Raw genomic sequence first — 19,741 nt, 5'->3', positions numbered from 1 at the left:
GTCGAGGAAGGTAGATATGGTGAGGGCTGTTCAAGGTTCGCGCATTGATGGTTTGCTGTTTCAATGTCGTGTCCCGAGGAGTACGACGACTAGGTTGCCGTCTAAAGCTTGAGGTTGAAAAATGGACGTTATTGGGGATACAGCATCGCCTTTGACAAAGAAAAAAGGGTATTCGCAGATGAAGCCGGGAGAATGAGAGGAAACGTAGGAGGTAGATTGTCGAGGATGGAGTTTTGTTTCGATGTTTGAGAGTGAGGATGGATGTTCTGTCCGAGCTTATTCTCGTTCTTAGGTGGCCTTCGATGTTTCACGCTCGCTCGCTCACGGCACTCGAACAAAGCACCAAGCAAAGCACTGCACTTCGCCGCAGTGAGGGACGATCTAAGCCACAAGGGACAGGTGCGCCACCAGCTTAGCCGTCGGACTCTACCTAACTACATTCGGCGCCGAATTAAAGAAACCCCAGAAAAGATATGGGATTGTATATTGCGGCCTCAGGCGTTGAGTACATAATTAATTCACGGAATCATTCTGGCTGTCTTCAACATTCAAAGTCTCACGATGTCTCACGAGCGCGCGGATATGATAACGCTCATGGTACTTCCGTCCCGTCCCCTTGGCAGACCAGCACTTCATATTGCCTGTTATTTTTTTATTGTACGGAGGTACACATGTACCACGCTAAGCTTGACTCGGCATCCTGGTCGTCTATCATATTATCACATTATCCATGCTCTTCGAAGCCACAAAAAATAACTTGGTGTGTGCTGGTTGTGCCCAACCTCCCAAATAAATCTGCAGAAATCTACGTACACTATCTCTGTTGCTGCATATCCTGCAGTTCGTCCGACTCTTTCTACTTGCTATCCGATTTGCTACGAGCTAATCATGCATCTGCCAATTCGACTTTTGAATCTGCCATCGTGACTGGCCACTGATCCATCCCGGCGCAAACCACCAAAGACAGCGTGGTGATTGATGACGAGGATTCCCAAATCTGCGGCTTAGCATTTCACACCTCATCTTGACCCATGGAGAAGCTGGATCTCGGTGCATCTTGATCGTGTATAGCTCGGACAAGCTCTGCCATCCGACATACTTCCCATACATTTTGTCGCAGACTGGTTCCGCCATTTCGATATCGACGGTTGCGAATAATGACGACGCCATACTGGGGGCAGCTTCCTCCGCCAAAGGTAGCTCGAGGAAACTCACTACGGCGTGAAGAAGGTTACACCACGAAGGGAAACAACGACCTAATGATAGATACGAAAATGACAGGCGATCGTTTGTCGAGTCAATCCGCTGCGCCAGCATCTTCGAGGCAGAATCGATTTTCCACACAAACCGACAAGACTGAAGCTACTTATTCCACGAACAGTCCGTTTGTCTCGCCCATAGCTTCCGAATTTCGTGGTGAAGGGTTGGCTCCTCGGCCACCGTCTTTTCAAGCCGGCGCATCTGCTCCAGTATACAATAAAGAGGCTATAGACAGAAGAAGGCGGCGGGAAAGTCGAAATAGAGAGGAAGTTCCTCCACAGGATCTGGAGTTTATACCACCGGCCGCGCCCGATGCACCTCGAGTCCCTCCACCATCTAGCTATAAAGAACCTTACACCAACAGCGCTTCCTCGTCGAGTTATCAAGCTCCTACCAGGTCACGCTCGAGCAGAAGAACCGAAGGACCAGTGAGTTCTGGTAAAGCGCCTGCGGAGGAATACCACCGACAAGGGTCAAGAGACGAACCTGTTGCTGAAGTCGGTCGCGCCAGAAGGACTGAACCTGCAAATGGTAAAGCCAGAGTGAGGCAGAGTATTGACCACACGGCCGGACAATCGCAATCTAGAAAGGGATCTCTTGCGGATGCAGAAGTTTCAAGGCGCAGAGAGTGGGCATCAGATCGATCTCCTCTACAGAGACTAGAGTTGACTTTGGATAGCATTACCAAAGAGGAAAAGCGAGCTCGGGTTGAGGAGGCCGAACAATTTGCCCGGGAAGCAAAAGCGGGCCGAGTTGATGAGAAACCCACGCAGAACTCGGTACGGTTTAGAAACAGGCCTGTAGCCAAAGCTTCTGAAAGCACATCTCACTCGCAACCTCAAAGTCTTCCAGAATCGAGTCTGGACAGAAACCAGAGCACCAAGCAGAAAGAGCGCTCACCACGAAGCGGTACCGATGAAAGAACCCGGCCGTCAGGCTCAGACGTTTCTCCTTCTAATAAGAGTAAGTTGAATTTACACACAACATATGACTTGGCACTGATTTTGACAGATCAAGCAAGACAAGAGAGCACCGATGTACCTAGGAAAATAGAAACAGCAACAACTCCAAAACGTGGGGCAAGCTTTCGGGAAAGATCTTATATTCCTGTCGCCACAGCAGGGGTTGGGGCAGCAGCAGTAGCGGCATCCGGACTGAGTCGAAGCGGAAGCAACAAGCTGAAAAAGGACCCTCCCGGCGACCCATGGTTGCACAAGCGTGTAGAAGCGGAAAAGAAATATCCTGAGGTTATTGTACCTCGAAAGACTTCTGTAAGCAAAACCCAGGAAACTACTGCTAGTGCTACTAGGCCTTCCAAAGAGACTGCATTCAGGAGCCATCCACAGACTATCAAGGAGAAAGAGCTTCCAACACTGCCGGGAGACTCTGGTCAAGACGAAGATATTTATAACGACGACGAGGTTGACGCAAAACCTGTCCGACGGGGAACTTTGAGCAAGATAGAACAATTGACAGGCCATAAAGCTCCCATTCCAGCCGCATCAATGCCGAAAAACGACAAGGGCATTCGGACAGAACGTGTCAAGGTATGATTGACTACTTCCCTTCGTTGTAGAACAGAGATTGCATTGTTTGTCCTGGCTTGAGCACTTACACCCAAGTTTGAGTGTCACTTTCGTCCGAAGATCTAGTTGCGTCAATGTCGGGTCTTACTGTCGGACAAGCATGGAAATCTCCGACACAATGACCACGAATATTAGATATATTGAGTGCTGACAATAAACAGGTCAATGGCGTTCATTTCAATGTGTCGCCCACTATCTCTGATGGCCCAACTGATGATGTTCCTCGCCAAAATGCTAAACCTCACCCTCATCTATCAAACATCCTACATCACAAGCAAGGGCATCCAACCGAGACAGGTGTCTATACTGCGCCTCGGCGCTTAGATGAATGGAAGAAAGGTGGTGTGGCGCTTTTGTCTGGAGCTGCACTTGACCTAGAAGTCAATGAGAAGACTGAAGCTGAAAAGGACAAAGCATGGTGGGAGGCGGGCAATACCACTCGGAGGCGAAGCTCGGTCAAACAGAGAAAAGCAGAGGCATACGATGGGGAGTACGATGATAGTAGCGGTATGCATCCTGACATCTCCCTTACAAAAAATTGTGAAGGCTGCGCCTCTGAGCGACAGTATCGCCAGAATGCGGTCAATCTACGGTCTCGTCACCTTGCTGGTTACGATCGAAAGACGAAGAGCAAATATGTGTCAGAGCATGGAGTCGCTCAAGCTGGTCAACCCTCTTCTGAGATGGAATCACTTGAGTCGCCATCATCCACTGCTGCTCTATCGCTTCCGAACCAAAAGACGATCCCTAAAATACCCCCTGTACCAATACTCAAGCCTCATTTACTGACTTGTCCGATGCGGGCTATCCGCGTTCGGCCTGATATAGCACCAACAAGATTCAAACCACCATTGTTCCTCAAAAGTGGACCTATGTTGCGATATTGTGGCCTGCGACGAGAAAAGACGAAGACCCGCTCTCCACGAAACGCTGTACTCCCAGACCGAGAAATATGGAGGGGAAGTATAATGATCGTGACCAATGATTCCCAATCTTCATATGAATTGGCGCCTACTTTACGATTGTTCTTGCAACCAATCGAGCTTCTTCCTCCGCCGCAATTCGACGGCGAAGAATTAGCTCCAGAGTATGTTGACCCACTTGCAGGCCTACCGAGAATGGGAAGAGATGGGCGAACACTGTATATTCGTCCAGTTGACGATCTCGAGGAAGAAAAGGATTTGTCAAGAGAGGAGTCTGACGCGGGCCTATACGAAATGCAGAGGACTCTTGTGGATGGTGCTGCAGACCGGAACCCTGCAACCAGAAGAACCCAGTATGATGGCGAGAAAGCTGGGAAGTACAAGGAAGTCCGTGGTTTCCGACTCCACGCTGAACATGGCGTCACGTTTTGGCGATTCAATCTGGAGATTGAACTTCGAGAAAAACAACAACGAATCGCCTACCGCATTAATCGTGGTCCCGCGACTGGTTTCTGGGTTCCCGCACGTGGTGAAGCTATGAACATCATGTTCCACAGCTGCAATGGATTCAGTCACGATATTAACCCAAATCAGTTCTGTGGTCCAGATCCAATGTGGAGAGACGTCCTGAATACTCATCAAACTCAGCCGTTCCATGTCATGCTAGGAGGGGGCGATCAGATCTACAACGACAGGGTCATGGAAGAGACAGTCCATTTCAAGGAATGGATGGACATCAAAAATCCGCTTCACAAAGAGAGACTTCCTTTCACCAACGAACTTCAGCAAGAATTGGAAGAATTCTACTTAAATCGATACTGCATGTGGTTCTCGCAAGGACTTTTTGGCCTCGCTGTGTCTCAAATCCCTATGATCAACATCTTTGATGATCACGACATCATTGATGGATTTGGATCATATCCGGATGACTATATGAGTTCGCCTGTGTTCTCCGGCCTGGGAATGGTGGCTTTCAAATATTACATGCTGTTCCAACACCAGAGTAGTATTGACGAAGGAGAAGAGAATGAACCGACCTGGATTCTGGGTACACAGCCTGGTCCTTATATCCAAGAGCTTAGTCGAAGTGTTTTCACACACTTGGGTAGAAGTGTTGCCTTCCTCGGTTTGGATTGTAGAACTGAAAGGATGTACGACGAGGTAGTAAGCCGGGAGACGTATGACAAAGTCTTTGATCGACTTGATAGAGAAATCATCAAGGGCGAGACGAAACATTTGATCGTTCTTGTCGGCATTCCGGTGGCTTATCCAAGGATGGTCTGGCTGGAGAATATGTACGTTTCCATTTCTGGATTTTAGTTCGTAGCTAATCACTTTTCTAGCCTTACGTCAAGAGTTATGGAACCAGTCAAAGCTCTGGGAAGAGCAGGACTTTTGGGTAAAAAGCTTCTTAACCATATGGATGGGGGCGTTGAGATTCTTGATGACCTCGATGATCATTGGACCGCAAGACATCACAAGAAGGAGCGAAATCGGTTCATTCAGGAGCTGCAAGACATAGCTGCTGAAAAGTCTGTTCGAGTCACTATTCTTGGGTAATCTCAGATGACACTCCCTCTGGTTCCCCACTGACAATGTTTTAGTGGTGATGTTCATCTTGCGGCTATCGGCCAATTCTACTCCAACCCGAAGCTTGGCATTGCGAAAGATCGTGACTTCAGATACATGCCAAACATTGTATCTTCAGCTATTGTTAACGCTCCGCCGCCAGACACTCTTGCCGACTTACTCAATAAACGAAACAAAGTCCATCACCTTGATGCAGATACTGATGAGGACATGATACCCATCTTCATCCAAGATGTGAATGGCAAACCAAGAAACAACAAACGACTTCTCAATCGCAGAAATTGGTGCTCAATACGGATGTACGATCCAGAGCTTTCACCGCCTCCCACGCCACAAACAGATGGCTCACCTTCACCTCCTCCAAGAGGAGGTTTGCTTCGTCGTTTGTCGAATTCCCGTGGACCAAGCTATCGACCCGATGCTGCGATACCGTCTCAAGGCACAGGTTTTTGGGGTATGCGTCGAGGTTCCGATGCGCCACCTGTATCCAACGCTGGATTTTTCGCCCGACGAGGATCAACAGATGCACCGCCTCTCTCAAACCCTGGTTTCTTCTCTCGACGTGGATCAACAACGCGACGGGGCTCTGTAGACTCACAGCGGCCTGGTGTCCTCACAAGAACATTGTCCTTGACCCGCAAAGACTTCATGCCCAAAGGTCTATTTAGGAGAAGCAGCAAGCGCAGATCGGATAGTGGAGGCATCAATGGTTATGGAGACAGCGAGGATGACATGTCTTTCGATGATGCACCACCCAGACCTGGACTTCGAGGCGGAAGCGGGGGCCCAGAGGACGACGGTGGCTACTTCCCATCTCTCCCTCCGCCGAATGGTCGTTCGCGAGAAGTCCCCTCAGATCAAATACCCACATCCATCGCCGGTGCGCCAGCATCAAAAGGTCTCCAGCGAAATGCATTCAAGCGTACACCAACCGGTTTATCCGAAAAGAAGCTAAAGAGAGGCGGTGATTTCGAAATCAACGTCGAAAACAGTCTTGACATCTGTTTAAACGTTGAAATCAACCCCAAAGAACCAACTGGAGCCACGGCACCTTATCGAATACTGGTTCCGGCTTTATGGTACGAAGATAATTTTGACGAGCAGCAGGAGGTGGTTAGAGAGAGGCGACCAAGTGCAATTCAGAGGTTCACGAGCTTTACGAAAGGGAAGGGAAAGGGGAAAGAGATGGTCATGGGAGGGGGTGATGGGGCGAATTATTCGTATAGTAGTGATGAGGAGGAGAGGATCTGATGGGATGATTATGGGAGCGAGTACATAGGTTCAGAAAAGCGTGATTAGATTCGTATACCCTTCTGTATATCAGCAAACGAGCATTTTTGTCCCGAATGACTCATTCACCTGCAAGCTATCCAATTTACTGTGCCTTTCTGCTCGATAGCAGATAGTAAAACGGGATGTTTAATAGCCGACAGGACCTTCCTGATTGGGCTGGTGATTACTCCGCGCGAAGATATGCCCACTTTTCACTATTCTAGATGCTACGTACGTTAAGCAGGAACAGAAACGGAAAGGAGATATAAGATTACATCAATTCCCTTCTTGGCAGAGAAAAGACAGGTTTCATTGCTGGATCGTGGATTATATCAATTCTGGAAGAGAAGAAGCAGAGTTGAGCTGAGCATTTAGCCGAGACTTTGACGACGACATCTTCACCTCACCCTTCACTTGCCACAACCATTCCCGCCTCCCCAATCATCATCCAAAATGGCATCAGAGAAAGAAGGCACGCTCCCCTTCCCCATCCCCGGAATCGACAAACCGTGCTCCACCTGGTACAAAACCATCGGCGACCTGCACTCGGGCACCACGCCCGTGGTCGTCGTGCACGGCGGCCCCGGCCTCACGCACGATTACCTGCTGCAGCTGTCTGAACTCAACTCTCTGTATGGTATTCCAGTCGTATTTTATGACCAGATTGGGAATGGGAAGAGTACGCATCTGAGGGAGAAGAGCGGGGATGAGAGTTTCTGGGTGGAGGAGCTGTTTTGGAGGGAGTTGGAGAATTTGGTGGTGGGGTTGGGGATTGGAGATTCTTGTAAGTGAGAGGAGATTAGAGGGGAGGGGAAAGAGAAAGGTTGCTGATGAGATTTATTTAGGGGATTTATTGGGACATAGTTGGGGAGGTATGATGGGTGCTACGTTTGCGGGGAGGACGCCTAGTCCGAAGGGGTTGAGGAAGTTGATTTTGGGGAATGCGCCGGCGTATATGAGTGCGTGGGTTGATGCTTATGGGCGGTACTTGGTAAGTTAGGGGTTGAGAAACTTTTGGAGAAATTGAGCTGATTTGTTGATAGGAGGCGATGGATGATGATGTCAAAGCGGCTATCAAAAAGGGGGAGGAGACTGGAGAGAGGGAGTCGAAGGAGTATGAGGTATGTCTTTATTCTTGGTTGTAAGGGATGGAGGCTAACGAAGCGGGTGTCATAGGCTGCGATGGAGAAATTCATGGCAAAGCATTGTCTCGGCGAGAAAGCTCCTCCTGAACTTGCAGTGAGTTTCGAGTGGGCCGGAAAAGACGAAACAGTCAGCAAGACCATGTAGGTCCCTGCTCTCCTTCTCCCAAAGAAAAAAGATATTGATATAGAAAATAGGTCCGGGTCAAGTGAATTCGTGGTAACCGGCAACATGAAAAACTGGTCCGCAGTCGAAGCCTCAAAGCTGATCTCCGTCCCGACACTAGTCATCAACGGAGTCAACGAAGGTGCAACTGACGAGGCTATCAAGCCTTTCTTGGATAATATCAAGGGCGTTAAGTATGTAAAGTTCCATCATAGTTCGCATATGGGATTGTATGAAGAGAAGGAGTTGTATTTGAAGACCGTGGGAGAATGGTTATTGGAGAAGTAGATACCTACTAGCAAAACATCATCCAAACCTCCATACCTGACATCACATCCCATTCACCTTCGTCATCCCCCTTAGTTTACCAGCCTTATCCCCCACCGCCTACCCACCCTCCCTAATAACCCCCAATACCCCAAAGCCTCCCATCGCCACTCGCAGCCTAAACGCGTAAGTTATCCCCCTCCCCTCCCAAAAAAAACACAAGCCTTCAAAACACTAACAAATACAAACAGCGGCCCCGCATACGAGGCGACAAGGGACACTTAGCGTGACGGAGGGTCCCCCGACGCAGATGACTCGGATGTGCACTTGTATGGGGAGTGCGGTCCGGGATACAACAAAAGACGACGTGATAAAAAGCAAAAACCCCGAGGGTCGATGGGTTATTTGTTCTCCTGCAGCCGCGGGAGTTTGTTTTGTTCCTGGGGTCTATGAGGTTTTTTTTTTTTTTGTCTTTTTTGGCGGAGAGATGATTGATGACACTTGAGAAGTGCTTTATGTAAGGGTGTTTATATGGTTTGAGAATTGTTTTATTTTGAAGACCTTATGCAATACTAGCGATGAATTTCATTATGATAGCACAGGCGTTCGTCATGGGCTGAATATACTGAAGATGCGCTCTTGTTTACAAAGCTAAGCGAGGTTCTCGCTCTGTTCAAACCGCATCCATAGCGAGCCCGAATAATGAGAACGAGGTCCAGAAAACAAGGGCGATTCGCACCCATCAGATCAGGACATGATAGTCCAAAAGTAAATAGGTCCGACTATATTGCCCTCGGAAAGCTCAAACAATCCGAATCCTCGCAACCTTACCTCCCACCTCCTGAGCCATCCTTCCACCCATAAACCCGTGCAAGTAACACTCTCCAACCAACCTCATCGTCCCGTCCTCATCTCCCGCCTTCAACACAAATGGCACCGCAGCATCTTTGAGCAACCATATTCCATCGCCAACCTCCGCACTCTGTGGTCCCAAGCCCAGGAATCCTCGTTCGGTTCTAAATAGTCTCCGGAAAGGAGCCGAGATGCCTAAAGCCTCATGATATGCCCCAGCGTCGGCTTCAATCCGATAACGTTGCTCCGATCTCGATGGGAACGGGTCGTTCGGGTCCAGAGTTGCGTATCTCGCTACGAAATCTTGAAGCATGAAGCGGTGGGTGATGCGAATTGTATCTAGGACTTCGTTCACTGTTGGTAGTGAGAGAGCAGGGATAGTATCGTGGAGGTCCTGTACGAAGGAAAGTTGGGCTCGAATTTGTGATTCGTTGAGGAGTACGTTGGTAACTTGTGCACCTGTTTCGTCAGTTGAGATAATGTCTGGTGTTAGATCTTGTGCGATTCGGCTTCGTGTCCATGCTTTAAAGGAGGCGAGTATGCTGGGAGCTGCGGGTAAGCTGGCGTAGGTATCTGCTATGAGTGTTCTCCAGAGCACTTCAGAGGGGTCTTGGTTAGTATCGAGGTATGGTTGAACAATGTTCTTGCACATGTCGAGGCATGATTTGACGTTGGATTTCTTAAGCACATCCCACATTGGTGGGCCAAATGCTACAATGTGATCAAAGACTGCTCCTTCTGTCTCGAGCGTACTCTGTTGAATGGTGAAGGGCGTTATCACGGACCCTTCGACAGGACAACAGTCAAACAAATGATCTGGATGACGAATCAAAGTGAGTGGTGCAGTGATTAAGGTGACCGAGTAATCTGGAACCCATGAAGGTAGACCCTGAATTATGCGGCTTCCAGGATCTTCGACAAATGACAGATTCTGTGACCTAGAGACCTTCTCAAGTAGCATAGATGAGACTGAAGTGTAGACTGACACAGCGGTAGAGTGTTCAGAATAATCTGGCTGGATAGGCAATGGCATACCAACGGGAAGGACTGTCTGTGCAATACCCAGCAAACCAAAGATCTTATCTCGAGCATCGGTAGCTGAATAAGGTCGAGTGGTGTAGAGAAGTCTTTGCAGATACCGGTACCATTCTAGATGGACATCTTGGTCAGAAGTGTCTGGACTGTTGGCAAAAGAATTGGCAAGTTCGCCTTGTACTGTTCCACGTTTCTTCAATCTCTCCGTTGCTGCACCCAAGTCGTCCTTTACCAAGAAGAGTCTGATGACCTCGTCGCAGATGGCCCTTCCAAAGGCTTTATTGACACTGGGAGCGGTCATTGGCTGCCAACCTAGCGCTTTGATCAACCTACCCAGAGTCTGCAAGTGGTCCCAGACAAGTGATGTCTCACCACACTCAACAACGATGTCTCTTGCAAGCGCAACTTCTTGAACGATCCATATTCGAGAGAGCCATCTCCTACGTCTGCAGAATTCGAGATATTTCTCCCAGCAGAGGAGGATATCTCCATGCGGAAGCTGAAGATTCAAGTGAGCCAAGAGCTTGGGACTGTAGGGGGTCTGCGCTCTCAGATCTTCCATGCCGAAAGTCAAGTAATAATTAGACAAGGCGATCAGATAATCATTACACAGCCATTCGACTTCCTCCAAGTCTTTCGTATCCGACCCGAGCCAGATGATCACTTTCGAAGCTTTGGAATAGATCTCGCCCATCAATGCGACCTGTATTGCCTTCTCGCTAAGGTTCTCTTGATCAATACAGAGTGCATCAATCCAAAACCACTTCCCAGCATAAACCGTCCTAGCAAGGTGTTGCAAGCCATCTTGAAGATTTTGGGTGATCAAGTAAGGTTTTCTTTGCGGCCGAAAATTGGCTTGGCTGGATTTATCTTCACTCGTTGGCTCGCCTGGGCTACGAGTATTTTCAAGAACCAGGATTGTCGGGCATCCGTTCGTACTTGCAGTCTCTGGAGCATCAGTGTCTTCTATATCTGCCCGACACGCCTCTCCCCACGTGTATGACAATGCGTGATATTCTGGAGATTGATCAAGATGAAATTGTTCGAGGAAAACTCCCAGGACAGGAGGATCCTGAGAAGGAGATCCTGCTTCAGGAGACAGAGCTACGATCCGCAACAGGCGAATTGACCTTGGGAGAGACAGTGGAGCAAAATTGGAGGCGTTATGCTTGTTGGATGACAAAGAAGGGCGTGCTGCCGCCATGCCGATTGATGGCGGGTGAAGACCGTCGCCTTCTCTGGACATGCCGAGACTGGCAATGTTCGAAATACCGACCTTTTCTACTGAGCAATGAACTTACTTCAAGACAATTTTCGACGTCTGCTTCGTGTATGTAGCTGCATTAACAGCCTCGTCTATGGTAGCGAATACGTGGTTTGATCATGCAAGCCACTGTGGCGTATGCACGTACGGTATAAAACTGCACTTCTGATTTGCGAGCAGGAGCAGGCGTTAAGAAAATAAAGTCCGTGTGTAAATGCCATGTAGGCACTGTCAACAACATTGGATCAAGGTCAAAAAAGAATTGCGGCCGATGTAGAGAGGCAAATATTCTGACGGTGAGATCCAAGGGTTGTTACGATCGCCTTCTTCGTATAAGCCTAGCAACCAAGCATTAGCATATTTCAGTTATGCATACGAGGAATGAGTAATCGATACCGCGCCTAGATATACTCCAAGATATCCTCATCCTGCGAACTTTATGCATCTCCCAGTCTAACGATAGCTACCAATTCTGAAAATGGACGAACAAGAGGATGACAGACTCAGACAATTGACAACGCTCACTCCTCGTCGGTTTCATATATCAGCAAATCCGCCTTTTGGAATAGGCTTTCTGATTTTTGGTCATGAGAACGAGGACTATCACGAGGATAATCTTGAGGAATTCTTCAATATGAGTGATCAGATTCGAAATTGCAAGCCAGGGATTTGGACGTCTATGACGAGAGAGCTTTCAGATGCAGAGCCTGACCAACCAGACCGGGAGTGTATCCTCCGCTGGGTGTGCGAAGGATCAATTGATCTTGCACAATCTGTTGATGACTGGAAAGCGTACGAAGAAGCAACTCGCCAAGGTGATGCTGCTGTAACAATCTCCAAGATTGTACCTCCAGGCACGAAATGGCGACGCCACGGAAGTTACTTTGATGATGGAGGTATTTGCACCATCGTTTCCACCGAATACCTGACGCATAAAGCGGCCAGAGCTATCATGTTCGGTGATGGTGACAGTGACGAGGAGCTGGACTTTGGGTACTATTTGGAGACCTTGTCCTTGAATGGCGCTGATATTGGAGTTGGGGATCAAGAAGGGCTCACAATCGGAGGGATGAATTGTTGGTGTCTCTCTCTCGGATGCTTCGTGGGCATGCTAACGTAGCATCTAGTCTTTCAGGACGAAGTTGGAAGTCCGCCTAGAATTGCTGTGGCCGAGGAGAATGGACAAGTCATCGCTGTGCGATTCTTCTTGGGTGGTGAAGATTGGTCTTCTGAAGGCACAGAAGAAGGATTGGAATCCATTGAGGGCGATGAGGAAGGCATGGAATAAGCAGCGTGCAGATGAAGTAGACAGCGAGCAATGCTTGAAACGCGTGCTTGAAATAGTGACAAAACAGTCTGGTGACCCTAGGTCGTCAAAGAAGTTTTTCCGGTGCTTGATATTCAACATATTATTTTGCAACCATGAGTATGAGAATGGTGGATCACCGTGAGCAAAGAAGAACGGCCCTGAGAAAGTGAAGAGAAAGAGGAAGTCGCGTTTCGTTCAAGCGCCTCCCGTCGACTAGAAACACCAAGTCACCTGGTATAAAGAATATCACAAACGACGCAGCACGTATGATTGAGAAGATTTGAAGTACTGAAGGAATGCACAGATTAGCTTGAAATATTGTTGAATAGGATTTACTCGGTCGCAAAGCCTTACCTGAGGATATGTACTATCACGTGATGTGTTGATTGTTCTAGGTACCTAGGTATTTTGGTAATTAGGTTGATTATGTGGATGAACCTTACTGTACAGCAAATTGACGATACCTGACGATTGTATACACTCTTATCCAACTTAATTCCCCAAAGACATCAAGAGATCCTGCGAAATACACATGACTCGGAAGATTCAAGTAGCACCGCGCCGCCCGCCGAGACTAAAGCAACTTTCTTCTCTTCTCTTGTACCAAATTTTCCAAAACATCAGGCCACACATCTCGGATCTCTTCCCAGCTCAAAATTACCCGTCTTCGGGAACAAATTCTGGCTTGAAAGGATTTTCTGCGCGTACGGATAAACTCGTACGATGATTAGGGTGCGTCATCGTCATAATCAGTCCATGGATGTTTGGTGGCGCAGAGAGCGTTCGTCTGCATGAGCCCCTCTATGAACCCCTCCATCAACGTCCTTCACCCAACCTTGACAAGATCCAAAGTCTGGGTCTCTGCACGTCTGGGAGAAACATGAATAGCATGGCGGCCACCAGCCCTATCACCGCGAAGCACGATTGCGAATAGCACGTACAGGAGTTGCCGTTGAGGGGCCACAGTAAGCTGGGAGCATCGTTCGGCCCGCAGTATCGTGGGAGTGCTGTATTTGCAGCAATTCGTTGGTCTTCACGACTCAATTGGCGGCCAGAACCGTGAGTGAGGGACAAATTGTTGTGCCACATAATCACCCCACAATCTCAGCAATCGCCATCCTGTCCTCTCATCGACAAACCCAGAATCTGTGGTGCAGGCCAAGCTCCAGGACAACTGCAGACTGCGAACTCCATGATCAGGCCACTTTGTACCCGGCCTATCATGCTTCCACGAAGCTCGCCCGTGCTGCCACTGCCCCTCTATTGCTCTCACAACTCTCGCTGCTATCACGGTCGTTTGCTCTTCCCTCCCGAACAGATTCATTTAAAAGGTAAGGCGCTGCCACTTTCCTCTGATCTCTTTCATTTCATTCATACAATCCATTCACTTCGAGAAATCGAACCACTTCGGAAACTCAAAGATCCTCTTATTATTTGAGGTTCCTCTTCCCACCATCAACATCAACAACAAAAACAAGTTGATTGCACCCCACATTCTCGACTACTCGAGTATTACAAACAATCACAACGTCTGCAAAGACAACCTCAAACCTCGCAACCATGGCACCAGGAGCAGACGAGGTCGTCGCCAAGAGCATTTCACCTTATGGAGTTGCTCGATCAACAGTAGAGGGGAAGCCTTTGAGCGCAGAGGAGATTCGCAAATTCGATGCTTACTTCCGAGCGAGTATGTATTTATGTCTAGGCATGCTCTACCTCCGCGAAAACGCTCTCCTGAAGGAGCCTCTTACAGTCGATCATCTCAAGGCTCGATTACTCGGTCATTGGGGATCAGATGCCGGTCAATCCTTCACATGGATGCATATGAATCGTTTGATCAAGAAATACGACTTGGATGCACTATTCGTTTCGGGCCCAGGTCACGGAGCTCCAGGTATCATCTCACAATCATATCTTGAAGGTGTTTATTCCGAAGTTTACCCCGACAAGGCTGAGACTGAGGAGGGCATGCGAAGATTCTTCAAGCAATTCTCATTCCCAGGCGGTATTGGCAGTCATGCCACTCCAGAGACACCAGGCAGTATTCATGAGGGCGGAGAGCTCGGCTATTCAATATCACATGCTTTCGGAACTGTCTTCGACCACCCCAACCTGATCACAGTCACGATGGTAGGAGATGGTGAGGCGGAGACTGGACCTCTTGCTACGAGCTGGCACAGCACTAAATTCCTCAATCCCATCACCGATGGTGCCGTTCTCCCTGTTCTTCACTTGAACGGATACAAGATTAACAACCCAACTCTTCTCGCCCGTATCAGCCACGAGGAGCTGACCTCGTTATTCATCGGCTATGGATGGACCCCATACTTTGTCGAAGGAAGTGACCAGGAGTCTATGCACCAGGCAATGGCAGCTACATTAGAACACTGCGTTCTCGAGATCAAGAAGTACCAGAAGCAAGCACGAGACTCGAAGAAGGCGTTCAGACCACGTTGGCCCATGATTGTTCTCCGAAGTCCTAAGGGCTGGACTGCACCAAGAAAGGTTGATGGAAAGCTTCTCGAAGGTTTCTGGCGTGCTCATCAAGTCCCAATCCCAGATGTTGCTACGAACCCAGAACATCTCAAGGTTTTGGAGAACTGGATGAAGAGCTACAAGCCAGAAGAGGTCTTCGACAAGGAGGGTAAGCTGATTTCAGAGCTCAAAGAACTTGCTCCTACTGGCAATGCTCGTATGAGTGCCAACCCGGTCGGTAATGGTGGCTTGCTTCGTAAGCCTCTCGATATGCCGGACTTCCGGAAATACGCACTTGGACCAATCGAGCCCGGTATCTCTAACCTTCCTAGCATGTCGAACATGGCAAAGCTTCTTCGAGATGTGGTTGCCAAGAACATGACCAACTTCCGTGTTTTCGGCCCAGATGAGACTGAATCGAATAAGCTTGGCGAGATCTACAAGGCAGGCAAGAAGGTCTGGATGGCTGACTACTTCGAGGAAGATTTAGATGGAGGAAATCTTGCCATGGAAGGACGTGTCATGGAAATGCTTTCTGAGCATACTGTCGAAGGTTGGCTTGAAGGTTACATTCTCTCTGGCCGACATGGTCTACTCAACAGCTACGAACCATTCATCCACATTATCGACTCCATGGTCAACCAACATTGCAAATGGATCGAGAAGTGTCTCGAGGTCGAATGGCGTGTTAAGGTCGCTTCTCTCAACATTCTCCTCACAGCCACCGTCTGGCGTCAAGACCACAACGGCTTCACTCACCAAGATCCCGGCTTCCTCGACGTCGTCGCCAACAAGTCACCAGAAGTCGTTCGTATCTACCTTCCCCCTGACGGAAACTGTCTTCTCTCAGTCACAGACCATTGTCTCCGCAGCGTCAACTACGTAAACGTCATTGTAGCCGATAAACAAGACCATCTGCAATTCCTCGACATGGAAGAAGCCATCGAGCACTGCACCAAGGGCCTCGGAATCTGGGACTGGGCATCCAACGACCAAGGCGTCGAACCCGACGTCGTAATGGCCTCCTGCGGCGACGTACCAACCCACGAATCCCTCGCCGCCGTCGCCCTCCTCCGCGAGTTCCTCCCCGACCTCAAGATTAGATTCGTCAACGTCGTCGACCTCTTCAAGCTGATTTCCGAAGTCGACCATCCGCACGGTCTTTCAGACCGGGAATGGAAATCCATATTCACAGACGATAAACCCATCATCTTCAACTTCCACTCATACCCATGGCTCATCCATCGTCTGACCTACAAACGACCTGGACAGTTGAACATTCACGTCCGCGGCTACAAGGAGAAGGGCAACATCGATACACCCCTCGAACTCGCCATCCGCAACCAAACAGATCGATACTCCCTAGCCATGGACGCCATCGACCGTATTCCCACTCTGCACAACAGAGCCAGCGGTGTGCGCGAGAAGTTGATGAACCTTCAGATTGCGGCTAAGACGTGGGCTTTCGAGCATGGTATCGACCCGGATTATATTCGTAACTGGAGATGGCCGTATCCCAAGGTTTCCGAGTTGGCTTAGAGAAAAGTTTTTTGGTGAGATGGGAGGATTAGATTTGTGGTTTTGGATGGTAATGATGATGATTGGCGTTTTTTGAGGGGTGGGTTCGTACATAGCTTTGAGTCTCTATTCAATTTGATGATGGTTTTGGAACATGTTTCCTAATCTCGTGCTTTTTCTTACTATTGCTTTGTACATTGGTGCTGTGCGGTCCGAGGCAAGGTCCCATTCTTCTAGACCACAATCACTCTTAATGTTGCCTATCACAGAGCATGTGTAGCTTCCGCTCTTAGTCTGTCGTCTTACCTGAATAAGGAATAGCTCAAGAAAATAGAGTTTGTTGCACATCGCGACAGAGCGCCATTTCTGCTTGTATTCCGTCATACTTCACAAAGTAGGAATAGGCTGGGATGATAGGTTTTGTTGCACATCGCGACAGAGCGCCATTTCTGTTTGTACTCCGTCATAGTTCACAAAGTAGGAATAGGCTGGGAGGACGGGTTTTGTTGCAGATCGATACGCGCTTATGTAGCTATAGCTCCCGCTCTTAGTCTCTTTGTCTTACTTAACCAAGGAATGGTCTGGGAAGATAAGTTTGTTGCATGTCGATACGCGCTTATGTAGCTGTAGCTTCCGCTCTTAATCTCTTTGTCTTATTTAGATGGGGAATGGTCCGGGAAGAGAATTTGGTTGCACATCGATATTTTGCCTTTCTATAAGGTGTCATGCTTTGATAATCAGCTTCCGTGTTTCTGGTCCAGAATCTTGAAGTGGGATTTGCAGCACATCGAGACCTGTCAAGTACCTGTAACGTCCTCTTCTAGTGTGCTACCTTACTTAGATGGGGAATCGTCTAGAAAGACATCTGTTGTTGCAAGTCGCAATGAGCTTATCTTTGCTTTTGGTATGTTATCTTTACAGATAGGGAATGGTGTGAGAAGGCAGTTTTGTTGCATGTCGATGGATAATAATTAGAGGACAGATATCCTTTGATGTTTACCGTTTAGGCTCTTTCTTTAGCTTGTTGTCCTTAGTGTTTGTTGCACATCGTTAGCGTCTTGAGTTCCTGTTCGTAAGATGTCATTCTTGATGTTTACAGGTTAGCCTCCTTCTTTAGTCTATTGTCTTCAGTGTTTGTTGCACATCGTTAGCGTCTTGTACACCATACTGTTAAATGGGTAGTCTCTTTAAGCTACGCCTTTAGTTTACTAAGTTGAGACTGTGGACTTGTTGCGCGTCGACAGGCGTGCTACGTTGTGTAATGATTCGATCTTTATTTGGGGTTAGCAACTTGAAGGTGGGGTTTTGATGCATGTCACAAGTGATCTACTGCGCTATGCTTCTAGATAGTAGATGGTTTTAGCTTCTAGCTCCCGTACTTATTTGAAAGATTCTCTACAGATTCCTGCCTCAACCTCTATCTTCGTCTATCATTGCTGTTTGTCGCAAGTCATAAGTGGTTTCTACCCCAGGCTTTCGAGCGGATATTGATATTAGCCTCATTTGTTTTCTACCGTCTTGTTTGGATAACGAATATTTAAAGGATAAAGGTTATCATATGACAACAATAATTCAAGTCTATTAGATGGGCTTTAGTTGGAGGACTGGGCTTCGTAGGTCTGTAACTAGAGGAAGCTGCTTTTCTGTGTTCACGTGATGTGTTTCTGAGTTGATTATTCTTTACTGATATTGCGTGTGAGATATGTTTGGGATAATACAATGACATCTTAACAGCCTGGACACTTATAGAAGATTACATCAAAGTCTGATTGTTGAAATGAGTTCGCTTCAGATGAGATGCTGCTGTCCCCATCCTGAACTTAACTTGAACATATACTTCTCTTTCTTCACTCCTTCTCTTGTTACTTACATCTCGGACCATTCTTGCTTGCTGACTCGACTCTACTCTAGCAATGATAACAATAACAATAATTGAATATGTGTTGGGATCCTGACCAATGTCTTTTGGCTGATGAAAAGTATGGGTCCTGCTCCAGCCTTAGAGGAGTTAGTGCCCTCTTCGTGGCCCAAATCAAGCGCCAAGCAGCTTTCTGGCTTTAAGTGGACGAGCAAGTTTCGTTGCACGTCGACAAGTTGCCCGAAATCCATTCTTTTGTATTGGTAATTCGGGGATGATCTCATTTCTGGTCCGAGACTGACCTTCTCTGGCCTAGATGTTCTTGATGATCTGGGACATTTGTTACTACGTAGTTGATTAACCGCTTTGCAAATCGATCTTTGCATCTGCGGGGTCTTTTGGATCTGGTCCAGACTCAAGGTACGTACCCAATCTTGTTCCTGCCACTTCCACCATACGCAGCTCCTTCCAGTGTGGATGCCTTTCACTTACTTCTTTTTATCTCATCTATAATCATATCTCAGCATCCGTCTAACACTGTTTATTCCGCTAGTTGAACCAAACGTCAGAAATTTAAAGCGCTAACCATCAGGAGCCGAAACATCATCGTTTCTAGAACCGAAACACATCGCCCCACAGATTCACGACTGGATCATCACCATGAGTCTAGATCACCAAGAGTTCTAGAACTCTTCCCCACATCTTCTACTTCTCTCCCTTTCTACCGAGAGTAAGACTAAACATCGTGGCATGTCGGCTCAAATTCGTATTCTTCCCCAAAACCGCCTCAACGGGTCCAAAACTCGGTACGTAGCAACTACCGGTAGTACTCGGCATTGCGGAAATCAGAAACCGGTTGTCAAGCACGTGGCCGACTCCACGCAATCTGCTAAGAGTGTTGCATGAAGAATCCTGAAGGATTCCGTTGAAACTGGAGAGTTGCCTCAGCGGGGCCTTGGCCGTCCCTTCGAGACCAGCCTGCCAAGTACATATCAAAGGCAGAGGTAAACGAACTCAGCCTTATAGTTGTCAGCCAGCAGGTTTCACCATCGCTGCCATTGCTCTGTATTTTCCTCTCTATCAGATTTCGGACCCCAAGGAAAACAGATGACCTCACAAAGGGGGCGACATGCCAAAATGATGTCCTTAGCAGAACAGAAACATACACAATCAAAGTGCCCCGCGACCTAAAAATTGGCATAAACTCGTCAGATATACACACCC

At 48.1% G+C, this 19,741-nt stretch overlaps 6 protein-coding genes across 6 annotated transcripts; 5 read left to right on the top strand and 1 right to left on the bottom strand.

Moving 5' to 3' along the window:
• Positions 1-207: 207 nt before the first annotated feature.
• LY89DRAFT_21759 (uncharacterized protein) lies at positions 208-1,048 on the top strand. The gene has a single exon (XM_018205915.1). It carries the CDS (start codon positions 474-476, stop codon positions 936-938), a length of 465 nt encoding a protein of 154 aa, XP_018078744.1. The 5' UTR covers positions 208-473; the 3' UTR covers positions 939-1,048.
• LY89DRAFT_776516 (uncharacterized protein) lies at positions 974-6,702 on the top strand. The gene is made up of 5 exons (XM_018222052.1): positions 974-2,223; positions 2,272-2,807; positions 3,008-5,064; positions 5,113-5,325; positions 5,374-6,702. Exons 1-5 carry the CDS (start codon positions 1,158-1,160, stop codon positions 6,608-6,610), a joined length of 5,109 nt encoding a protein of 1,702 aa, XP_018078743.1. The 5' UTR covers positions 974-1,157; the 3' UTR covers positions 6,611-6,702.
• A 159-nt stretch (positions 6,703-6,861) lies between these two features.
• On the top strand, positions 6,862-8,227 carry LY89DRAFT_634472 (proline iminopeptidase; the record flags this gene model as incomplete). The annotated part of the gene is made up of 5 exons (XM_018211389.1): positions 6,862-7,415; positions 7,477-7,622; positions 7,675-7,752; positions 7,808-7,917; positions 7,972-8,227. Exons 1-5 carry the CDS (start codon positions 7,085-7,087, stop codon positions 8,225-8,227), a joined length of 921 nt encoding a protein of 306 aa, XP_018078742.1. The 5' UTR covers positions 6,862-7,084.
• Positions 8,228-8,685: 458 nt separating this feature from the next.
• On the bottom strand, positions 8,686-11,339 carry LY89DRAFT_713249 (uncharacterized protein; the record flags this gene model as incomplete). Its single annotated transcript, XM_018218039.1, has 1 exon — positions 8,686-11,339. The coding sequence occupies one exon, from the start codon at positions 11,337-11,339 to the stop codon at positions 9,009-9,011; it is 2,331 nt and encodes a 776-aa protein (XP_018078741.1). The 3' UTR covers positions 8,686-9,008.
• A 496-nt stretch (positions 11,340-11,835) lies between these two features.
• On the top strand, positions 11,836-12,765 carry LY89DRAFT_713248 (uncharacterized protein; the record flags this gene model as incomplete). Its single annotated transcript, XM_018218038.1, has 2 exons — positions 11,836-12,433; positions 12,485-12,765. The coding sequence occupies 2 exons, from the start codon at positions 11,836-11,838 to the stop codon at positions 12,643-12,645; spliced, it is 759 nt and encodes a 252-aa protein (XP_018078740.1). The 3' UTR covers positions 12,646-12,765.
• Positions 12,766-14,108: 1,343 nt separating this feature from the next.
• LY89DRAFT_20381 (D-xylulose 5-phosphate/D-fructose 6-phosphate phosphoketolase) lies at positions 14,109-16,732 on the top strand. The gene has a single exon (XM_018205803.1). It carries the CDS (start codon positions 14,227-14,229, stop codon positions 16,678-16,680), a length of 2,454 nt encoding a protein of 817 aa, XP_018078739.1. The 5' UTR covers positions 14,109-14,226; the 3' UTR covers positions 16,681-16,732.
• The last annotated feature ends 3,009 nt before the right edge of the window (positions 16,733-19,741 follow it).

The sequence above is a fragment of the Mollisia scopiformis genome (genome assembly GCF_001500285.1).
Source record: "Mollisia scopiformis unplaced genomic scaffold LY89scaffold_1, whole genome shotgun sequence".
NCBI classification, from domain to species: domain Eukaryota; kingdom Fungi; phylum Ascomycota; class Leotiomycetes; order Helotiales; family Mollisiaceae; genus Mollisia; species Mollisia scopiformis.
Note: the sequence above shows the minus strand (reverse complement) of the source record. Positions and strands in the feature narration are given on the sequence as shown.

What these genes read in the sequence shown, in the direction of transcription:
- LY89DRAFT_21759 (XM_018205915.1), top strand. Translation starts at nt 474, where the DNA reads ATGGGATTGTATATTGCGGCCTCAGGCGTTGAGTACATAATTAATTCA.
- LY89DRAFT_776516 (XM_018222052.1), top strand. Translation starts at nt 1,158, where the DNA reads ATGACGACGCCATACTGGGGGCAGCTTCCTCCGCCAAAGGTAGCTCGA. An exon ending in CGTTTCTCCTTCTAATAAGA is followed by an intron (nt 2,224 to 2,271) that starts GTAAGTTGAATT and finishes TGATTTTGACAG; the next exon opens with ATCAAGCAAGACAAGAGAGC. An exon ending in GTTCGAGTCACTATTCTTGG is followed by an intron (nt 5,326 to 5,373) that starts GTAATCTCAGAT and finishes ACAATGTTTTAG; the next exon opens with TGGTGATGTTCATCTTGCGG.
- LY89DRAFT_20381 (XM_018205803.1), top strand. Translation starts at nt 14,227, where the DNA reads ATGGCACCAGGAGCAGACGAGGTCGTCGCCAAGAGCATTTCACCTTAT.